At 43.4% G+C, this 20,096-nt stretch overlaps 2 protein-coding genes across 3 annotated transcripts in view; both read right to left on the bottom strand.

Annotated features, from left to right (window-relative positions):
• Positions 1-4,467, bottom strand: part of CCNB1IP1 (cyclin B1 interacting protein 1) — a 160,474-nt gene extending 156,007 nt beyond the window's left edge. Inside the window, exon 1 of one of the 2 annotated variants that reach the window (XM_068136437.2) lies at positions 4,394-4,467. The gene's annotated coding sequence lies outside the window, so the exon portion shown is untranslated. The remainder of the gene's footprint in view (positions 1-4,393) is intronic. The other variant, XM_068136431.2, reaches the window with a different exon arrangement.
• An 8,563-nt stretch (positions 4,468-13,030) lies between these two features.
• Positions 13,031-13,683, bottom strand: LOC137414326 (protein FAM200C-like). Its single transcript, XM_078778760.1, has 2 exons — positions 13,480-13,683; positions 13,031-13,396 (listed from the first exon to the last, which is right to left on the bottom strand). Exons 1-2 carry the CDS (start codon positions 13,636-13,638, stop codon positions 13,031-13,033), a joined length of 525 nt encoding a protein of 174 aa, XP_078634886.1. The 5' UTR covers positions 13,639-13,683.
• Between the last annotated feature and the right edge of the window lie 6,413 nt (positions 13,684-20,096).

The following is a 20,096-nucleotide window of genomic DNA, read 5'->3' as shown; positions in this document are numbered from 1 at the left end:
TACTGGTATGTTTAGGGTCATTGTCATGTTGCAAGGTCCACCTACGGTTGAGCTTCAACTTTCCAAAAGATGGCCTCACATTATCCTCAAGCACCCTCTGGTACAATGAGGAATTCATCGTGGATTCTATGATGGTGAGCTGCTCAGGCCCTGATGCAGCAAAGCTGCCCCAAACCATAATATTTCCACCACCATGCTTTACAGTTGGTATTAGGTTCCCATGGTCAAATGCTGTCTTTGGTTTTCACCAAACATGTCTTCTGGTACTGTGGCCAAATAGCTCTACCTTTGACTCATCTGTCCAGAGCACATTGTTCCAGAAGTGCTGGTCTTTGCCTAGGTGTTCATTGGCAAACTTTAGTCTTGCCCTGATGTTCTTTCTGGACAGCAAAGGTTTCCTCCTGGCACACCTCCCATGTAGATCAAATTTGTGCAGCCTCTTTCTGATGGTAGACTCATGCACTTTGACATCAACAGTGGCAAGAGCTACCTGTAGGTCCCCTGATGACATTCTGGGGTTTTTAGAGACTTCTTTCAGCATCTTCCGGTCTGCTCTCGGGCTGAACTTGCTGGGGCGGCCTGGCCTGAACTAGTTGGCAGTTGTTTGGAATCTTCTCCACTTGTGGATGATCTTCCGGACAGTCGAATGATTGATTTCAAATTGTTTGGAGATCTTTTTAAATCCCTTCCCAGACTCGTAGGCATCTATAACCTTCTTTCTGAAGGCCTCAGAGCTCTTTTGATCTAGGCATGGTGACGCCGCACACTTCAACAACAAAGAGCAAACCAAAGTAAATGTCTGAGGTTTAAATAAGACAGGTTCCTCCAAGATCTTCTCTGACGATGTTCTAATCATTTGCACCTGAGCTGGTGCACCTGATTCTAATTTTAGGTATTTGATGTAGTGATAAATGTAGGGGTGTACTTACTTTTTCCACATGTGAAATTTGCATATATGTTTATTTAAATTACACAATGGACTACAAAATGTAAATGTTTCATGATATTTGTTATATTATATCAACTTTATCGATCAATATTGTTGAAATGAAGATCAAATAGCTGTATGTTGAAATATGTTGAAAAAGTCAAAACTTTACATGGGGTGTACTTACTTTTTCACGTGACTGTACCCCCCCCCCCCCCCCCCCCCCACAAGAGTTGAGTATGTACCGTTTTGTTGGAAGAGACGTAATGCCGATGCTTTCGACATTTGATAGTCATTTTAACAATCGGTTTGTTTGTGTTTCACACTGAATGAAAAACGTAAAGGTAGAGCATGGCGATTGTGATATATGACAGGTTCGACAATATGTTCGGCATGAACGGCATATAAATCAAAATATCGGTGGTGGAGAGTCAGCCGCTGTACCGCCGTAATGACATCAAACGTAATCATATCACCCTTGTAATGTGACCAGATCCTCAGCTCTGATTGGTATACGTTTTAGGGGACATACATACATACATACATACATACATACATACATACATACATACGGACAAACACTGTTCGAGACGGCTTTGCCCTATGGGCTACGCCGTAAAAAAAAAGAAGAAGTACTCGGAGTCGAATCCATTCCAAAATTCCCGAAATTGCCCATCACTACCATGGGTGTGTTCCGTTAGCAAGCGGGTTGCTATCGTTTACCAAACCAGCCGTTCCATAGCAACGGCTAGGCAAACCGCTTGGAAAGCAGAGCAAGTGATCAAGGAAAGTGCTTGGCAAGTGGTAAGCAGGTCGCTTGCCAACGGAACACGCCCATGTGTTAGCAAAATAGCCGCCGTAGTCGGAATAAAAACAATTGGTGGTTATTTCTTCAATTCTACTGTCACAGAGGACGATATTGAAACATGCATTCTACACTTTTCATGTTACTTCTACTTTTCCTCCCAATTCTTTAAAATTTACAATCGTGCAAAACCAACGAAGGTGGATAGCACATCGGCAGGTCTATAGGCAAGCTGTGCATGGGGCACCACCTTAATTTCTTTTTCTTTTACTTTTCATAGAGTACTCCATAGCCACTGCTAACACAATCAATTAGTTTGAGGGAATTGTCACCCAAGGATCAGGTAAAACTGAAAACGATGGCCTGGACAGCAGTTGCTCGAGTACCATGAGAGCATTGTTTCCATGGAGACCGCCACGTTGTTAAGCGGTCCCAGGGCTGCGGAGTTCGGACCAGGAGAGGTCAGTGGGGTAGTGATATGTAGGGTCAGGTAGATTTGTGTAGGTATCATGCTCCGACTGTCGTGAAGAAGAAGAACCACCACCATGTAATATATAGAGCTCGTTTATCCAGGATGTCGGATAAGTTGTATATCTGTCCCCGTCATGAGGGAGCGGGGCATGTTAACTAGCTTAGGGAATAAGGATAAATTATCCCTTTTACGTCTTACCCTTGGTGATTTATTATTTGTCCCTTATGGCACCGCAATAGACACTAGCGCAGGAAGTGACCATTAAAAGCACATTACAATAAATAACAATAAAACCAACCGGAAGCCAGGCATCAAGTACTACCACTAACAACCCCGACTTGGTCGAGGACACAGGACACCACAGGCCGAGAGCCATGCCCAGAAGGACAGTGATTGGGCGGGAGTTGGCCAACAGGAAGGCTGGAGCAAGAAGCTACCCCCTGATTGGTAGAGGAAGGACGAGGAGGAAGCAGCGCGCTGATTGGCAAGGTTCAACCGATGACGTCAGAAGTGGCCTGCGTGTGGATTGGTGGAGAGCTGAGCATGCAGTGGTGGCCTGCGGGCATTGGTGGAGAGGCACAGATGACATCACGAGACGGTCAATAAAAGAACCATCAGACCGACATTTGCTCTCTTGCCGTCTTGCCTTCTTGCCTTCTTGCCTTCTTGCCTTCTTGCCTTCTTGCCTTCTTGCCTTCTTGCCTTCTCTCTCACTGTTGCCGCTCACGCCTTCCTCTGCCCTCGACTCCCTCCTCTTGGTTCCGGACTTTGGTGGAAGATGGCTGTGCGTGGACGACGGGCTCCAGGAAGCGATCGAGCCGACCGGGTTCAGAGGCGCCATCGGGAGACGTGCAGAGGGAGCCGGAAGAGCTACGGCCCGAGAACTGTGGTTCTCCGTGTGTGGACCAGTGTACGAGTGCTGCAGCGCGAACGGCGCAACGAGGCCTGGTTCCCGCCTACGCACGGGCTTCGCGCAGAACGCCGGACCCGGTCGCTGACCCTGACGAGACCTCACCAGTGATCAGAGCTAAGCACGCACATCCATTTATTTTCATTATCTTTCCCTGTGTCTGTGTCTGTGAGCGCTCCGCTTAGGAATCTAGTTTACTGTCGCGTTTCTTGTTATCGGCATCCATTTTAATAAACCCTTTTATTTTACCTGTACATTTTAAATCCGTTTTCGTTTTGTTATTTTTGCAGGATGAAGACGTCGGTGAGACCCGTCCAGGTAAGTCGGTACTCTTCTTCCTCCTCGTGTATACTCCGCCATATAGTTTGATTCAAAACGCCTCCATTAACGCTCATTTGCCTTCCGTGGTTCTTTCAGTGTTGAGGAAACCACACGACAATACGTCCGGTTTTCCCCAGACACGTCCTCCTTTTCGGTTATTTTGCATTTTCAAAGGGATACATTTTTTGAGCGCTTTGAACCAAGCGAGCCGCTTGGCGAGTGGTAAGCAAGCCGCTTGCTAACGTAACACACCCCAGGACTGTGCAGGGATCGTGCACATGAAATATCCTCCTAAGAGTGTGTCAGATCACATGACTGCAGTGAGTCTTGTGTTACCTTTCCGCTTGGAACATCCATACCTCACCTGCACAATCCCGGAAGAGCAGCACTCGGTGGTCGAAACGTCCGACCAGTGGTGTGTTCAGTCACAAAGCAGCTAGCTAGCGCTGGCTAAGCAGGCAGTTCCTTAGCAACAGTTTCGAAAGGAGTGCTTAAGCCACTTGGCGAGCGCTGTACCAGAAACTTGTTAACTTCTTGCGGATTCAGCAGCTACACTAGTTTGCAGTGCCTTCAGTTTTGAATACGAGTACAGTATGTACAGTACTGTACTGTAACGTTCTGTATTTACATCCATCTACCGTTGCGGAAAGAAAGGCGCCAGTCCATAGGCATAAAGTACCTCAAAGCAGCAATAAAATAACACCATTTGTACATTTCGCCTAAAATCGAATATTATGTTAAATTAATATAAATCATCAATTAAAACGCGTTGTAATCATTTCTAAATTCTACTATAAATGTCAGATTCACTTAAACTTAAAGGCACGAATTGGAATGAAAGATGCATTTTAAGTAATCTAACTTATTTCCCATGGTATTACTGTTAGTGATTATGTAATTGTTCAGTGCCCTATATCTGTGTGTGTGCTAGAAGGTTCGCTAATTATGGAGTCCAACCTGAGGTGAAGACGACCCCACGGCCCACACGCCACCAATCACAAGTTGAACTGTTGAACGATTGCATCTGTTCTGTGGAAGTGGAATGGAATCCGGTTCCGGTAAAATACGAAGGTGCTCACATCGAATTCACGGCCTGACAGAAAAAACCTTAATGATATTTTTGAAGGAAAATAAATTTAATATATTAATATCTTTTGTTTTCGAAGTCATCCTGATATTTCCTGCAAAGATACTGTATAAATATTTTTAGATCTCTGCCCTAACTGTTATACACCGCCCAATTAATCATCGCTATGTTAAGACAATATTTATCATATAACACAACTCGTTAATTATCTATATAATACAACTAAATGACTTTCGCAGTTTTCCCACCCTTCGGGTGAATTATTTCCTGAATAACATGTATACTGGATTGCAATCACACTTAATGGGTGTTTGTACTCCATGAGGTGAACGCAGAAATTGGAGTGTTTAAATGTACAAGGTGAAGTAAATATTTTGTATAAAAGTCTTTCCTGAGACATATTATAGCTAAATAATCAATGTTCTATTAAAAGTATTTATTTGTTCAATATAAATAGCATTTTTTTTTCTTCAAAATCTATAACAGTTACCACAGATACGGACGGCACTGATATTAACCAATCGGATTATCGGATTTTCCTTCATTCTCTCGGTCGTTCGAAGATGGCGGTGCCCGTGTTGCTGTGTTTCTTTGACACCGTGCAGAGTTAATGTGGGCAAATTACAAGGTTTTTGTGATGTTTATTGGAATAAAATCTGAATCCATGAATGTCTGGGTACAGTTGGATGGGTTAGAAAGATAAATCGTTTTACAATTAGACTTTAAAGCGAGAAACCTTGCTAGTTATCATCACCACACCAGGCAGTCACTTGCGCCTTCTGGTTCACTGACAGTGACAGGAAAAGGAAGGAACAGGGTCTGAGGTTTGAAGCTAAAGGGTGTTTACGACTTGCAAACATAGAAACAAATATGTATACCACTGAGCCTTCACCCAAGAAGCGTAGAATTATCCTGAGACCTCAGATATCATCTTGTGCTGCATCTTCAAGACGATCACAACACAAGTCTGTGATGCGCATGTGCAGAGCCTTTCCCGCCTGGAATAAAACGGAGCTCCTGCCTCGGTGTCGCGTGCTGCCTTTCACCCTCTAACTCTGTGGATACGTCACAAAAGGAAAGTAGAAAGACGTGACGTGAAACCTTTGCCAGTAAACCGTTACAAGTATCATAACCTAAAGGTGATGACAGGATCAGGGTTGCCATGTTTTTTTTAGCTGCTGGCCAAATCGAAGATTACAATTGGCCAAATCGCTGTGAAAAAGGCCAAAATTCGAAAAGTTCTCATACGTATTCTCAAAAAAGCAATTTGGCCAGCCCTGAAGAAATAAAAAGGCCAAAAAATGATTTCGCCGGCACCTTTTTCTTGGTCAAACGACAGCGAAAAAGTCCAAAATCAGCTAATTTGGCCAGTAAAAGGCGAAATTGGCAACTGTGAATAGGATATTATTACAGATTGGTCAGCTTGACCCTGTGTGCATTTATGTGCACTACCACACTTCCTGCTACAAGCAATATGTATTAATACAAAGCAAAATTTGCCCCAAAGTGTGTCTATGGGGCAAAATAAACCCTTGTAGGTCGTGGGGTTAAGGCTTCCAGTGGTTTTCAAACTTTTTTGGACTACCGCCCCCTTCTGCCCTCTTGAACCGGCCCAATGCCCCCCTTGTCCTATCGTTCATGGTTGGACACCCAGAATTTATGTAGATAGGAAGCAAAAATAACAGAAGCCAAATATTTTCTGAATAATATTTTACTCTATTTTACTTTACTTTTTATTTTATTTTGCACGACCTACAATGTTTCAGCAGAACATGTCCAGTAGTTAGGGGAGTTATGAAATTTGAAATTACCGGCCGGACTAAAGCACCAAATTTTCACAGGAGTTAGAACATTGATTTAGGAAGATAATTAGCCTCTCCAAACAACTTTTGGCCCCCTATGAGGCCCACAGTGGCCCGTGCAAGATGATACACTTTGGTCTCCATTTATGAATCAAGGGAAGTAACTCAACTTATCTAAAATGATTTTTAATAAATAGATGATAATGTCTGTGTGCTCTAAAACATATCAGAAATCATAAACATGCATCAAATACCATTTTAGGTGTATAAAACTCTCAAATAGTTATATTTTAACAGTATAATAAATGATTAATATCGAATTACCTCTCTTGAAATAGCTTCTATTCCATCAAAGTATAAAGCACTATCTTTAGCTTGATTTTTCCTGTAATTATCCAAGAATATTTATTCTACAGTTGCAAAGTAAGGATAAAGGAGTGATGTAATGTGCCATTTACAGAGTTACGTTGCATGTATACGCTATCATAACATTTAATCATCACCGGAACTGTTATTAAGATATTTCACAGTTACATGTGCACAGCCTGGTGCATGGAAGGTCACTCTTTTTACATTTACACCGAACGCAGTTTCCGGTACATCGGCACTTAATCAGTTCGCCACAAGCCTCGGCCGCCTCGGGAAGGGTCATCCATGTGGGTTGTAGGCTCTGTTCATCGTCTTCCTCCCATCCCCACTGTAGCGGTGATGGGAGATTTTGCAGCGACTGAAAAAGAATAATTATGTAGAATGTAACAGTGCTAGGTAAATTATTTAGCAGAACTTTATAAGATGGAAGATCAAGGAATGAAGACTGTCATGTGGTATATTTATATTATTACCTTGTGTGCCATCATCCAGACTGCTGATTGGTATATTGCTCGCAGAACGTGAAGGAAAAGAGCGTCTTGAGTCGGTGGAAGATTTTCGAAACTGCGGGATTTTTTGCAGAAGAGGTTCAAACGTGTTTGATTCACGGATTCGCTATCGGATGTTTTGTTATATACGAGTACAGTAAATCGTTCGAGTGCTTTGAAGACGTCCGAAGATATGTTGATGGCTGCAAATGGGTTGCTTGATATTTCGAGGAACGTTTGTGTTGCCTCACGGAACGACTTCCATATTTTGAATATTGTCTTTTTGCCTTTGCCCCTGAAACCTGAAGTGGAATCACTGCCGCTGAATGCGTGAAAAAATGGTAACAAATTGGATCCATCATGTCCGAGGAACTCATAAAGTTTGTTGATCGAGATGACTTTGAGGTCCTTGCCTACTCCAAACTCAACATTTATTTGCAGTAAGGGGTGATCATCAACTATTTGTGAAAACAATCTTACCAAAATAACAATCACGTCGGTATCGACAGTTTTTACCACAATATTCTTGTGTCCATGTTTAGCTGCGTCTATCAGATGGACAACAATCCTAGTGTCTGTTTCCTCGTGATCACACGGTCCAACCGAACTGTCATTGCCCGAAGTTATCACCGGTCTGGAAAAAGAATGTTCCTCTACTTCACGGTTTAGAAATTGAAACGATTCCGTTTTGTTTCGATTGTCACGAAGAAAGTCAGGCCATTTTCTGGGTATTTTTGCGGTAGAGGTAACTTTTCGTCTTACACCTTCGCCTCTTTTCTGACGTGTACTCGCCTTGATGCTCTTACGATATTCATCCCAAACAATGTCAATGCGCGATCGTGATGCCTCTTTTTCGATATAGGGCAAGAACACATTCTTGGAATATTGGTCAAACGTCGTCATTGTCGTTGGCCGAAGCATGTGAATGAGAGCCCCGCCGTCGAAGATTTTACAATCATGTGTGCTGTTTACATTTGACTCGGTCGGAGGAATCTCCAATGATGTTAACAAGTCCGACTTTGTTATGCTATGGAGCTTCCCCATGTCAGACAGGGAGGGAGGGAACAACTGGTTTTCATGACGGAAGAACAGTTTGATATCTCCATTGCGTTGCTGATTGGCAATATAGAGTCTACCAAAGAGAGCGACATCGTTTTTCAATCCCGCAAGTTGTTTTGATTTGACTGATTTTTTTGTCTTTGGCGTTTTAAACAGTATCGGATTATGTTTCTTTATGACATCGTGTATTGTCTTCGTTTGGTCTTCAAACACATCTTTTTTGAACGCGTTATACTTTTTATTACCAACAGACTCCAACGACTTGATTGTAGCTACCACTTCTTTGCTCGCACAATCGCGTGTGTTTAGAATGATCAGTTCAGAGCCGCTCTCACAGAATGGATTTCCATATGCATTGATGGTGTCGATTAGAGAACGAGATTGGTGGTGAAAGCTGCGTTGTGTGGACGTATTCTCTTCATGGTGCTTCTCATTTTGTACAGGATGTGTCAAAATATTGTCCTCAAATTCTACTAATAGACGAGCTTTTTCGGGTCCTGCCACTACCCAGTCTTTTAACGCTGCCGGACTTTCTGTTAAGCCAATTATGCCCCCGCTTCCTTTTACGATGGCGTTTTGTTGCTCGTGGGCTTGGTCGAGAGGCATGGTTGAGAATCTGTGGCAGGTCTTCTGTACCACCCAAGCTTTCCAAAGAAGGTCTTTGGCGTTGCTGCTTAGTGATGCGAGGTCTCGTATGTGGACGGAAACCCACCTGCTGTAATTGTGGTGGTCAAGCGTGAAAAACAGGAACATGAGAGCCTCGAGAGAGCGTACATACAGATCGAAGTTATTCTCGCGGTGAGATCGTATGAATGTTAATACAGTCAATTCCGTCCGTAGAATCAGATCCCAATAGAAGAACGTTGGACTCTTATCCAACATTTCGCCACGCCACTGTTCGTACTCAGTATCTCCGAACTCTTGCTTGTATTCTTCGAACGCTTCCTGTCTGAGATGAAAGAGTGCGCACGCTGTTACCTGAAAAAAGACAAATTTATGAGTAAATTAGTAATAACATACATATTTTTGAAGATGTTCATTTACAATATTATTATACGTGTGATTTTAATTGTTTAATGACTGTGACAATAATTATTGTGACATGCAGGCATGGAGACAGTGACCATTTTAACTAACCTGGTGGGCATGTCTTGTCCGGGTAATGTGCGACACTTTATGAAACGAGTCTGCTGTTCCAGTAGTTGCTAATGAGGATTCGACAAGAGATTCAGTCCATCCAGATTTGTCCATCAGATCACCTAAACTGTTCAACAGTGCCTTTTCAGTATGGAGGCCGCCTAGCATGATCAGCATTTTCCCCTCGCCATATAATTCTGGAAAGCGCCACTGAAGATACTTGCATTGGGCATATATGGGACAGTCGCAGGCTAGTATTGACATCTGACCAGGATTCAAGAAGCGTGTTGCCGATATTAGGATGTCCATGCCGTGTTTGATCATTGCAGGAGAGTCTGCCTTTTCCGTGAAGAAAGGAAGAAGGGAAATAATGGCTGGTGGAGAAGTTGGTGATCGTTCTTTGGCTGCGTGAAATGCCGACCAAGACATAGCCTCGTAATCATCAAACTTCTCGTGCGTTACAAGTTCTGATGTTGAAGCCAGCCAGTCATTCTCCTCTCCAATAGCATCGTGAAGATTAGATTCACTCGTTTGCGTCGTGATTTTAGGTACTTGGATAGTTGCCTTGCAGAGCGGAGGAACTATGGTGTAGCTATCTGGTAGATCGTACGTTGACCTAGATGCATCGGAATTAATTTCATGACGATCTTGACCCTTATTATGTTCAGTGGGATGCTGCATAATTGTCATTGCTGTTCCATGCAGTGATCCAGAGGCTGTTGTGCTTGACGGGTTATGATCTATGTTGTCAATCGCGCCCACAGTTACAAGATCATGCCGAAGTTGCAGCGGACATACTAGACCATCACTGTCAAACTGGGCCAGCTGTTTTTGAGAAATTGATTTTTCGATTTCTAGTACACGCTTATATGATATGCTAACACCTAACTTTTCAAACTTCTCGATCATAGTCTTGCTCCTCGTTGATGTGTGAATGTTCAATCCTATATATACAGGAGCGGGCGGTTCGTGCAAGTGAGAATGTCGTTTGGAAGGCGCTGAAGATGAGGATTCTGCTTTTGGCTTAGGCCGACTCTTCCCATTGTGGATCAGAAGTTGAGTGATAGTATTGCATGGTTGTGTCTCATATATGTCTCCTTTCAAATTGGCACCATACAACAACATTGAGATTAGTGTTTTAGTGTTTGGGGCTATATCTTGGCAATTTTCTGAAAAGTTTCCATCAAAGCTTATTGTATCTTTGAAAATTTCGTTTCTGCACATTTTAGCAACTCTGGAAAATAGGAGTGCTTCGGCACCGTAGTCACGTGTTTCTCACGCTTCTTTGATCAGTTTTCTCACTCCATCTAGAAATATTAGAAACATTCTTATTAACGGTCTGTTCCTGAATTCCATATTCCATAAAATGGGCGATAATTTTTTCTTTCAGACGTGTTTTGTTTGTGGTGTAATCACACCCCAATTGTTGTAGCCTACTTTGGTGAAGATCATACAGATCTTTGAGTCTGAACATATTTGTTTCTGACATTATTTGTTCCTTGATGTGGTCAACCAGCTCTACAAATGCTCTTCTTTGGCTTGTTCATGACTACTGTCAGCATTCCTGTTCCTGTTTCGTATGTGCGAACGATACACATTTTTATACTTCGTCATACACGATGAGTGGTATTTTGCCTCGATGGCTATCACATCTCCACCAGCGAGTTTGGCTAGAAGATCCGTGTCCTCCATCTCGGTTGCCATCGTTCTCAACCTTACGTCTATATTGTGCGTACAACATTCACGTAAATCTTCATTGGTGTTTTCAGAACAAAATACACAAGACATGGTGATGATAGTACTGTAGCTTGATTTAGTATCAGACGAGGAGAGGGACTGTCTTTTCGAAGATCTCACTATGTTACCAGAGACGTTGTCATGTTTTCGCTTCTTGTTTACCGCACGTGTTAACATTGTGTCTGTAAACAGCTGGCGACAGGAGTTGTGCCAACATGCGTTGTTCTGATGGAGAATTTCTGCGGTGACGTCCTTCGAGAATGAAACTTTAACGGGCATAGCATCGAGATCTTGAAATTTCTGTACGTTCTCTAAAAACGATGCGTATATTGACAATTAATCTGAGTTTTGCCTGTTCTTTGGACATTTGGGTAAATCCGTCTTTTGTTCTTGGCAGATTACACACCTGGACCAATCGATTTCCTCGGCCTCATCCATTTTGTAATCACTGTAACAGTAACACAAAAAAGGATTAAAATGTAGGTATCCATATATATATGTACAAACAACGGTCAACCCATGCTAATATAGGTATAGGTTAATAAGGTATAATATAATATTAGTTAGCAAGTTTGCCACATGGCGCTGGGACGAATATACTTTCATTGGCGACACTCATGTAGCGCGTCCTATATGAACCGATAGTATTAAAAGTCAATTACAAAAATAAAAAAATAAGGATATATACCGAACATATATTTATAATCCACGATATGTTTGGGTTTCCTGCTCCTGACAGTCCCTATTCCATTTGATTTTGGATGATTTATCAGAAGAACGCTTGAAGATTTTCGGTGGCCTTGATTGATTCAATATGCATGCGCCGGGAAAGAATCCTCCTGGAAAAAAAGTATGTTTACAGTTGAGGTATACCATTTATATTAATCATAAAGCAGATATTTAGATGCTATGTACATAGATATCAAACATCATAAACACCCGTATAGGGGAGGAACAATTTAGGTTTATTGCTCTTCCAATGGTTTGTTGCTCTTCCAAAGGTTTATTGCTCTTCCAAAGGAGATAATTCGATATTAATAATTTATTATACTGTTAAAATATAACTATTTGAGAGTTTTATACACCTAAAATGGTATTTGATGCATGTTTATGATTTCTGATATGTTTTAGAGCACACAGACATTATCATCTATTTATTAAAAATCATTTTAGATAAGTTGAGTTACTTCCCTTGATCCATAAATGGAGACCAAAGTGTATCATCTTGCACGGGCCACTGTGGGCCTCATAGGGGGCCAAAAGTTGTTTGGAGAGGCTAATTATCTTCCTAAATCAATGTTCTAACTCCTGTGAAAATTTGGTGCTTTAGTCCAGCCGGTAACTATATTGACTATATTAAGCCGTAACTCCCCTAACCACAAGGTATGATGTGGGGAACGCCATCAGCAGCAGTTCTGCCTCTGTCCACATTGCGGGGTATTCGCCCCGCTCCAGAATCCAGAATTTGCCGTATTCATGCTGCGAGAATCTTGCCTTCGCCTCATCATCATTGTGGAGGTTGATAATTTCGTCCTGTAATTCGTGCTTCACATCTTGAATGTCACATTTGAATGGGTTGATCACCCATGCTGGTACCGACAGTTCTAGCATGTCTCTGAAACGCTGCTCCATATCTCCACGAATCTTCTCACGGTGATTGCAATAAACGAGCAGCTCTTCATCAGAAACAGCAGTTTCCTTTGCCAACCGGGGAAAGTGGTACATATCTCTGCGGCCGAGGGTTTCCCTGTGCAGAGTCGCCTTGGTTACGAACACGCCGATCACTTTCTTTACTTTAATCAGCGTCATATGGTCACCCTGGAGTTGTTTGTTGACATCATTCAGTATACTGAATATGTCCATGAGGTAAGCCACATCATACTCGATCGCATTCACTTTCTCCGATAGCTCCGTGTCAATTTCCGACAAACTCGACCACTGTTGAGAAGAGGGCATGGAAACGGGGCAAACAAGCGCCTTTGGACAACCATCGAACTTCGGTATGCAACAGGAGCCGCTCGAATGCCTCATCGTTCTCCTGGCAAAGCTGACGAAACAGCCGATCATGCAGAGACGACACCTTGATTTTATTCACTGCTTTGATTACTGTTTGGAGTGATGTATGAAGTCTGGTGCTGAGAGCTTTTGCTACAAGATGCTGGTGGTGCACGACACAGTGAATGGCGAACACGGACGGTACCTGGTTCTTCAGAAGTGCAATACAACCACGCTGGCGGCCAACCATCGCTGGTTCCCCGTCCGTCGCGCAAGCGAGAATGTTCTCCATCGGTATGTTCTTATCAGTAAAGTACTTCTCCAACATTTGGAAGATGGAAGAACCCTTCGTATCGGTCTGCAGAGAGCGGCAAACAACATTTCTTCCACCATTTCCTGATCACAGATGAAGCGAACGTAGCAGAGTAACAGAGCTTCACTGTCACGCAAAGTGGACTCATCCAGCTGGATGGCGAAGTGTGTGCTTCTCAGCTCACTACACAGCTTATCTTCTACATCTGATGACATTTCATCAATCCGCCTGGCCACGGAATCATTGCTGAGCGCAATCGACGAGAGAACTGGATTCGGATCATGGCCCATAACGGTTTTTATCACTTCCCCAACAGCTGGTTTGATCAACTGTTCGCCGATTGAATACGGTTTTCCAGATCTGGCGATGAGCAATGACAGCTTATACGACGCTTCCAGTCCTTTATCCATGAGCTTTTGGCTGGCTTTGAACATCGTCGTTACCGTGGATCGCTTCTCAAATTTCTCTTTCAGCGATTGGAAATAGCTGACCTCTGCGCGAGCCTTATCCCTGTGCTTTTTACTCAGGTGCTCGCTCAGTCGAGATGGTTTCATTGCTTCATTGGACAGCATGATAACACACAACAAACACATCGGTAACTGTTTGTTCGTCGAAGATGGAATGAATCCATACGTGATGTATTCAACAGAATACTGACGACACTTTTTCTTTGAGGCCGACATCTTGAAGCCGACCGGACGTGAAGCTTTTTTGAATAACGAAATCAACACGCCAAAGTGTCGAAAGACTAACACCAGCGCTAACACTGACTGTTCATACCTTGCCCAATGTCTGTGCTGGCCAGGCCAGGCTGTAAAGTTGAACCAGGCACGTTGAATAGTCCAGCACGAATGGAGTGTATTATATCCCGCATAAAGATTCTTGCAAGCCGATTGGTTGAAATGGCACCACGGGACAAAAATTAGTGTTGTACTATTGGCCGCATTGGCGGCCAATAGTATTTCGCTGGTGCCATACACTATCATGTTTGTTGCGTGAGCATGTATGGACAACAAAATACCTACATGACATCAGCGAATGTGTGATCATAAAAACCATGCGAAGGGGGAAAGAATGTGGTCGTTGATTGGATGGCCAATTTGCCGAATGGCGCCGGGTAACCTGTTCAGACTGCAGGAAGCCCAATGAGCGCTCCAAATCGCCGCTGCTCCTCCAAATCGCCAGTGCCCCCCAAATCATTGCCAGTGCCCCCTACCGCCGGTGGACTCTCGAGCGCCCCCCTGAAAGTTCCCAGCGCCCATTGGGGGGTGGTAGGGACCACTTTGAGAAGCTATAGGTTAAGCGATCGGTTGCATGCGGCATACGTAGGGATGTGACTGCATTTTTAAATTTCATTTTCTCAGCAAGCGTTTGGCCGATTTCAAGGAAATTGTACACCATATGAGTGCCTCCTCCTACAGATGTTTTGTGATAATTATGACGCCATATGTCACGTGGTACCGACGCCATCTTGGAAAAATGTTGCATCTCTATATCTCTGAAACCACTCAATGGGAAAAAAATTGAAACATGGTTAATTGCCAAGTACTCCCCATGGGGAATAAGATATGTTAATAATGATGTCTTCGCCTTCACTATGACATAATTCACCAAGTACAATGCCTAGTCTGATCAGTTTGAAATTTATTGAGCATGATCTACACAACAATTACAGTCGTGGCCAAAATTATTGGCACCCTTGCACTTTTTAAAAATAACTCACAATTTTCTCTAAAACGAAGTTGAAAGAAATTGACAAAGTATTTGGTCACCACAATTCTTTATTTCACTGTTAATATAACAGAACCTTTGTTTTTGATTCAGAACTTAATATATCCTTTTAAATCAGAAAAGAAAAAAATGACTTTTTTTTTTGTATACCGAGTCGAGGCTCGTGTAAGATCAAACACATTACACCACGAGAACAAGCACAGACCAATAAAACATACAATAGATAAACGGGAGCAGGAGACAAGAGGGGGAGAGAGGAAAGCATACAAGCACAACAACAGTAGAGAACAGGGACGTCGGTAGATCTGTGGAAGAGAGAGGACCGGCGTGGGGAGGAGGGGGGGGGCGTGGGATGGACGGCAGGGAAGGGGCACACGATATAAAACAAATTGACACTACTAGGAATTTCAGGAAAAAAGGTGGAGATTGAACGGTTGATTCCTGCAGGAAAATCTGGGGGACAGAACACAGACAGAGAAGTGGGTGCTAGGCCAGAGAGGAGTCGGTAGAATGCAGAAAGACCACCAACCTGTCTGCGGTGAGAGAGAAAGGCCCTCCTAATCAGCTTCGTCGTGGGAGATACCAATGATTCTGAATGCTTGGGTTTCTACAGTGTGAAGCCGAGCTAGGTGTGAGGCAGGAGCACCAGCCCAGAGGGGAGAGCAGTACTCCACCAAGCTGTGAATGAAAGCTTTGTATGTGGTGAGGAGCTCAGAAGTGCCCAGAAAGGACTTCACACGACGGAGGATGTTCAGACGGCGACTGGCTTTGGAGGCCAGCTTGGAAATGTGGTTTTCCCAGGAGAGATCACATGGCAGATTGTGAGACCCAAAAGCTTGTGACAGAACTTCTTCAAGAGGATTGTTGAGAAAGTAGATGGGAGGGTTTTCCAGATGGTATTTTCAGAGAGACAAGGTGAGGGTGTGTGATTTGTCAGGATTGAATGACATGTTCCACTTGTTTGACCAGTTTGTGATATTGTCCAGGTCTCCAGAGAGTGAAGAGGCTGCTGCCTGCCGATCTGAGGGTTGAGATATGGGGCGGCAGAGTGTGTAGTCATCAGGAAAGAGATAGAGAGGATTTTCCTGAGAGTCAGAGAGATCATTAATGAAGAACAGAAAAAGCACAGGGCCCAGGACACTGCCTTGAGGAACTCCAGCCTGAACAGGAAGGGGAGATGAGAGAATTACATTCAGGACCGCATGTTGACTGCGACCAGAGAGGAAGTCGGCAAGCCATGTGTGGAGGTTTCCATGGATACCATAGGACGAGAGTTTGGTGAGCAGGGCATGGTGCCAGACCATATCAAAGGCACGAGATATGTCAAGAGAGACAGCTCATTGACAAAATTATTGACACCCTAGACTTAATATTTGGTAGCACGCCTTTGGACAAAATAACTGCAGTCAAGCGCTTCCTATAGCCATGAATGAGCTTTCTGCACCTCTCTACTGGCAGCTCGGCCCACTCTTCTTGTGCAAACTGCTCCAGTTCTCCCAGATTTGATAGGTGCTTTCTCCCAACTGCTGTTTTCAGATGTCCCCACAGGTGTTAAATGGGATTTAAATCTCGACATTTCTGGCCACTTCAGAACAGTCCAGCGTTTTGTCTTGAACCATTCCTGGGTGCTTTCTGAAATGGTTGGGGCCATTATCCTGCTGCAAGACCCATGACCTTCGACGGAGACCCTGCTTTCTGACACTGGGTTGAACATTGCGCTCCAAAATGCCTTGGTAACCTCCTGATTTAATGATGCCATGCACACATTCAAGGCACCCAGTGCAGAACATCACTGATCCTCCTCCATGTTTCAATGTAGGGAAGGTGTTCTTTTCTTTGAAGGCTTCATTTTGTTTTCTGCAAACATAAAGATGATGTGCTTTAGGAAAAATCTCTAATTTGGTCTCATCTGTCCACAGGACAATCTCCCAGAAGGATTTTGGCTTGTTCAAGTGTGTTTTGGAAAACTCCACTCAGGCTTACTTATGTCTCTCTCTCAGCAATGGGGTCCTCCTGGGTCTCCTACCATAGAACCCGCTTTCATTGAGTTGGCGACGGATGGTGCAAGTTGAAACTGTCGTACGTTGTGTCTGGAGGTCAGCTTGAATCTGTTTGGCAGTTGATCGAGGTGCTTTCTCCACCATTCAAACAATCCTTCGCTGCAATCTTCAATCAAGTCTGCTCTTGTGGCCACGTCCAGGGAGGTTAGCTACAGTGACATGGGCCTTAAACGTCCTGATAACATTGCGTACGGTGGACACAGGGACATCAAGGTTTCTGAAGATGGACTTGTAGCCTTGAGATTGTCCATGCTTGGCTAGAATCTTGTGTCTGACCTCCTCAGACAATTCTCTGGTTTTATTTCTTTTCTCCATGCTCATTGCGGTACACACAGTGACACAAAACAGCAGAATGACTCCTTTTCTCCATTCAAACTGGTTGAATGAGTGATTTTTACATTGCAGGCACCTGCAACTCACCACAGGTGAGTTCAATTCGAAAGTAAAGGAGAATCAACTGCTTGAAATCTAATTTCTAACAACTTCTAAAAGGTGCCAATAATATTGTCTGGGTCATTTTAGGATTTTTGTGTGGAATAAGCTAATATTTCAGAGTTCTTTCAACCTTTTTGGTTTGTTCCACTGCAAACCAAAGAAATATATGTGAATACCAAAAAAATTTTTTTTTATTTCATCAATTATTTTTGGCCACGAATGTATATTAGGGAATGTAAATTTATGTCATCGGTCACGTGGTCTGGCAGCCATATTAGATCAAAGAAAAAAACCATTTAAAAAAACCAGAAGGGTTGGCTCACACTAAGTTGACTGCATGGGGTAAGTATTCTATGAATACCATCTAGTTACCCTCGCAGGAGGGTAATGCATTTGGGGCCGTTTGTCTGTTTGTCCGCACAAAATAAATATGATTTTCTCGGCAACCCTTGGTCCGATTGACAGGAAATTTCCACAATAGGTGCAACTCCACCTGTATAATTTTTTAATGATAATCATGACGTCATAGGTCATGTGATATGGGCGCCACCTTGGAAAAACCGAAAAAGTTTGCACCTCTATATCTCTGAAAGTGCTGCGTGGAAAAAAATTGAGACATGGCTCATTGTAAAGAACTCTCCATAGGGAATAAAATATGCTAATGATGATGTCATAGGTGCCTACATTATGACATCATAATTCGACAAGTACAAAACTTCATCCGATAAAGATGAAATTTCTTGAGCATCATCTCGGGATAAATTGGTGGAGAAAAAATAATAATGATGATGTCATTAGTCACGTGGTTCGGCCACCATATTTGTTTTTAACACAAAAGCCTTAAAAGAAACACTGAAAACAGATCCTGGCAAGGGTCTGCAATCTCTAATTGCTCTTTCTCGTTTTGTTTTGTAGTAACATTAATATTTTGCTATCATCGTAAGTGTTGTTGTACACCGCTCCTTTCCTATGCCATCTCCAGGCATTGCAAAACGTCATTGCCGGGCACCGAAGGGGGCTCGGCAGTGACGCACGCTGAAAGGGAGTACTCAGTTTACACTCTGGTTGTTTGTTTGTTTTCTTGTTGTACACCGCTCCATTCCTATGCCATCTCCAGGCATTGCAAAACGTCATTGCCGGGCACCAAAGGGGACTCGGCAGTGACGCACGCTGAAAGGGAGTACTCAGTTTTCACTCTGGTTGTTTGTTTTCTTGTTTGTTGTACACCGCTCCTTTCCTATGCCATCTCCAGGCATTGCAAAACGTCATTGCCGGGCACCGAAGGGGGCTCGGCAGTGACGCACGCTGAAAGGGAGTACTAAGTTTTCACTCTGGTTGTTTTCTTGCTTTTTTGTTGTACATCGCACCTTTCCGATGCCATCTCCAGGCATTGCAAATCATCATTGCTGGGCACCAAAGGGGGCTCGTCAGTGACGCACGCTGAAAGAGAGTACTCAGTTTTCACTCTGGTTGTTTTCTTGCTTTCTTGTTTGTTTGTTTGTTTGTCCGGGCGATATCTCAGCCATCCTTTGAGCTGGGAAGCTGAAATTTCGGCACAATAGTGAGCAAGTCCTTTGTCAAAAACAGTATTTTTTGTTTTTTGATTAATCAAATAATTGAGGAGTTATTTAATTATTAGCGATTAATTAAGTACTTATTTAATTAATCCAATTTCCTTTTTTTTTTTTTTTGTATACATAGTCGAGGCTCGTGAAAGAGCTAACATTTATCAAACAAACAAATCAAACAAACAAGCAAACAAAGTATATAAAAAGGTGAGCGGTCGACAAGATGGGGAGAGTAGGGGAGGAAGCACACAAACACAACATTTGAGAGCAGGGACATCGGGAGATGTGTGGGAGGGAGAGGGCCTGGGGGGAGGCAGGATAGGTATAAAACGCAAGGACACCAAGGACTTCCAGGAAAGAAGTCGGCACCTCAAAAAAGTGGATTTGGGGTGAAATTAGTGGGGGTAGAAAAGATCAAGGTTTTGGATTGGGGAAGATAAGAGATGGTGGTGAACAGCCGTTTTAAAGACCTGGAGGGAGGAGTGGGATTGAAGAGAGTGGGAGTTTGTTCCAGAGGCGGGAGAAAAGAGGAATGAAGGAGTGAAGGTGAGCAGAGAGTCTTGATTTTGGCAGTTTAACTATAAAGGGTTGAAGGCAGATCTTGTGCGACCTGCAGGAATATTTGGGGGACAGAGCCCAGAGAGAGCTGGGGGAGCAAGGCCGGAGAGGAGTCGGTCGAAGACGGAAAGACCACCAACCTGCCTGCGGTGAGTAAGTGAAAGGCCTTCGGAGTTAGCGTCATTGCGGGAGATTCCATTGATTCTGAAAGCTTTGGTTTCAACAGCTTTCTGTTTCAACAACGCTTTCTCTTCTGACCATTAACTCAGGCACCTTTTGAGTTAGGAAGCTGATATTTGGACATGCCAATGACCAGGTGAT

Source organism: Myxine glutinosa, chromosome 1 (assembly GCF_964187855.1).
Source record: "Myxine glutinosa chromosome 1, kmMyxGlut1.1, whole genome shotgun sequence".
In the NCBI taxonomy this organism is placed as follows: domain Eukaryota; kingdom Metazoa; phylum Chordata; class Myxini; order Myxiniformes; family Myxinidae; genus Myxine; species Myxine glutinosa.
This window is presented reverse-complemented; position numbering and strand designations above follow the sequence as displayed.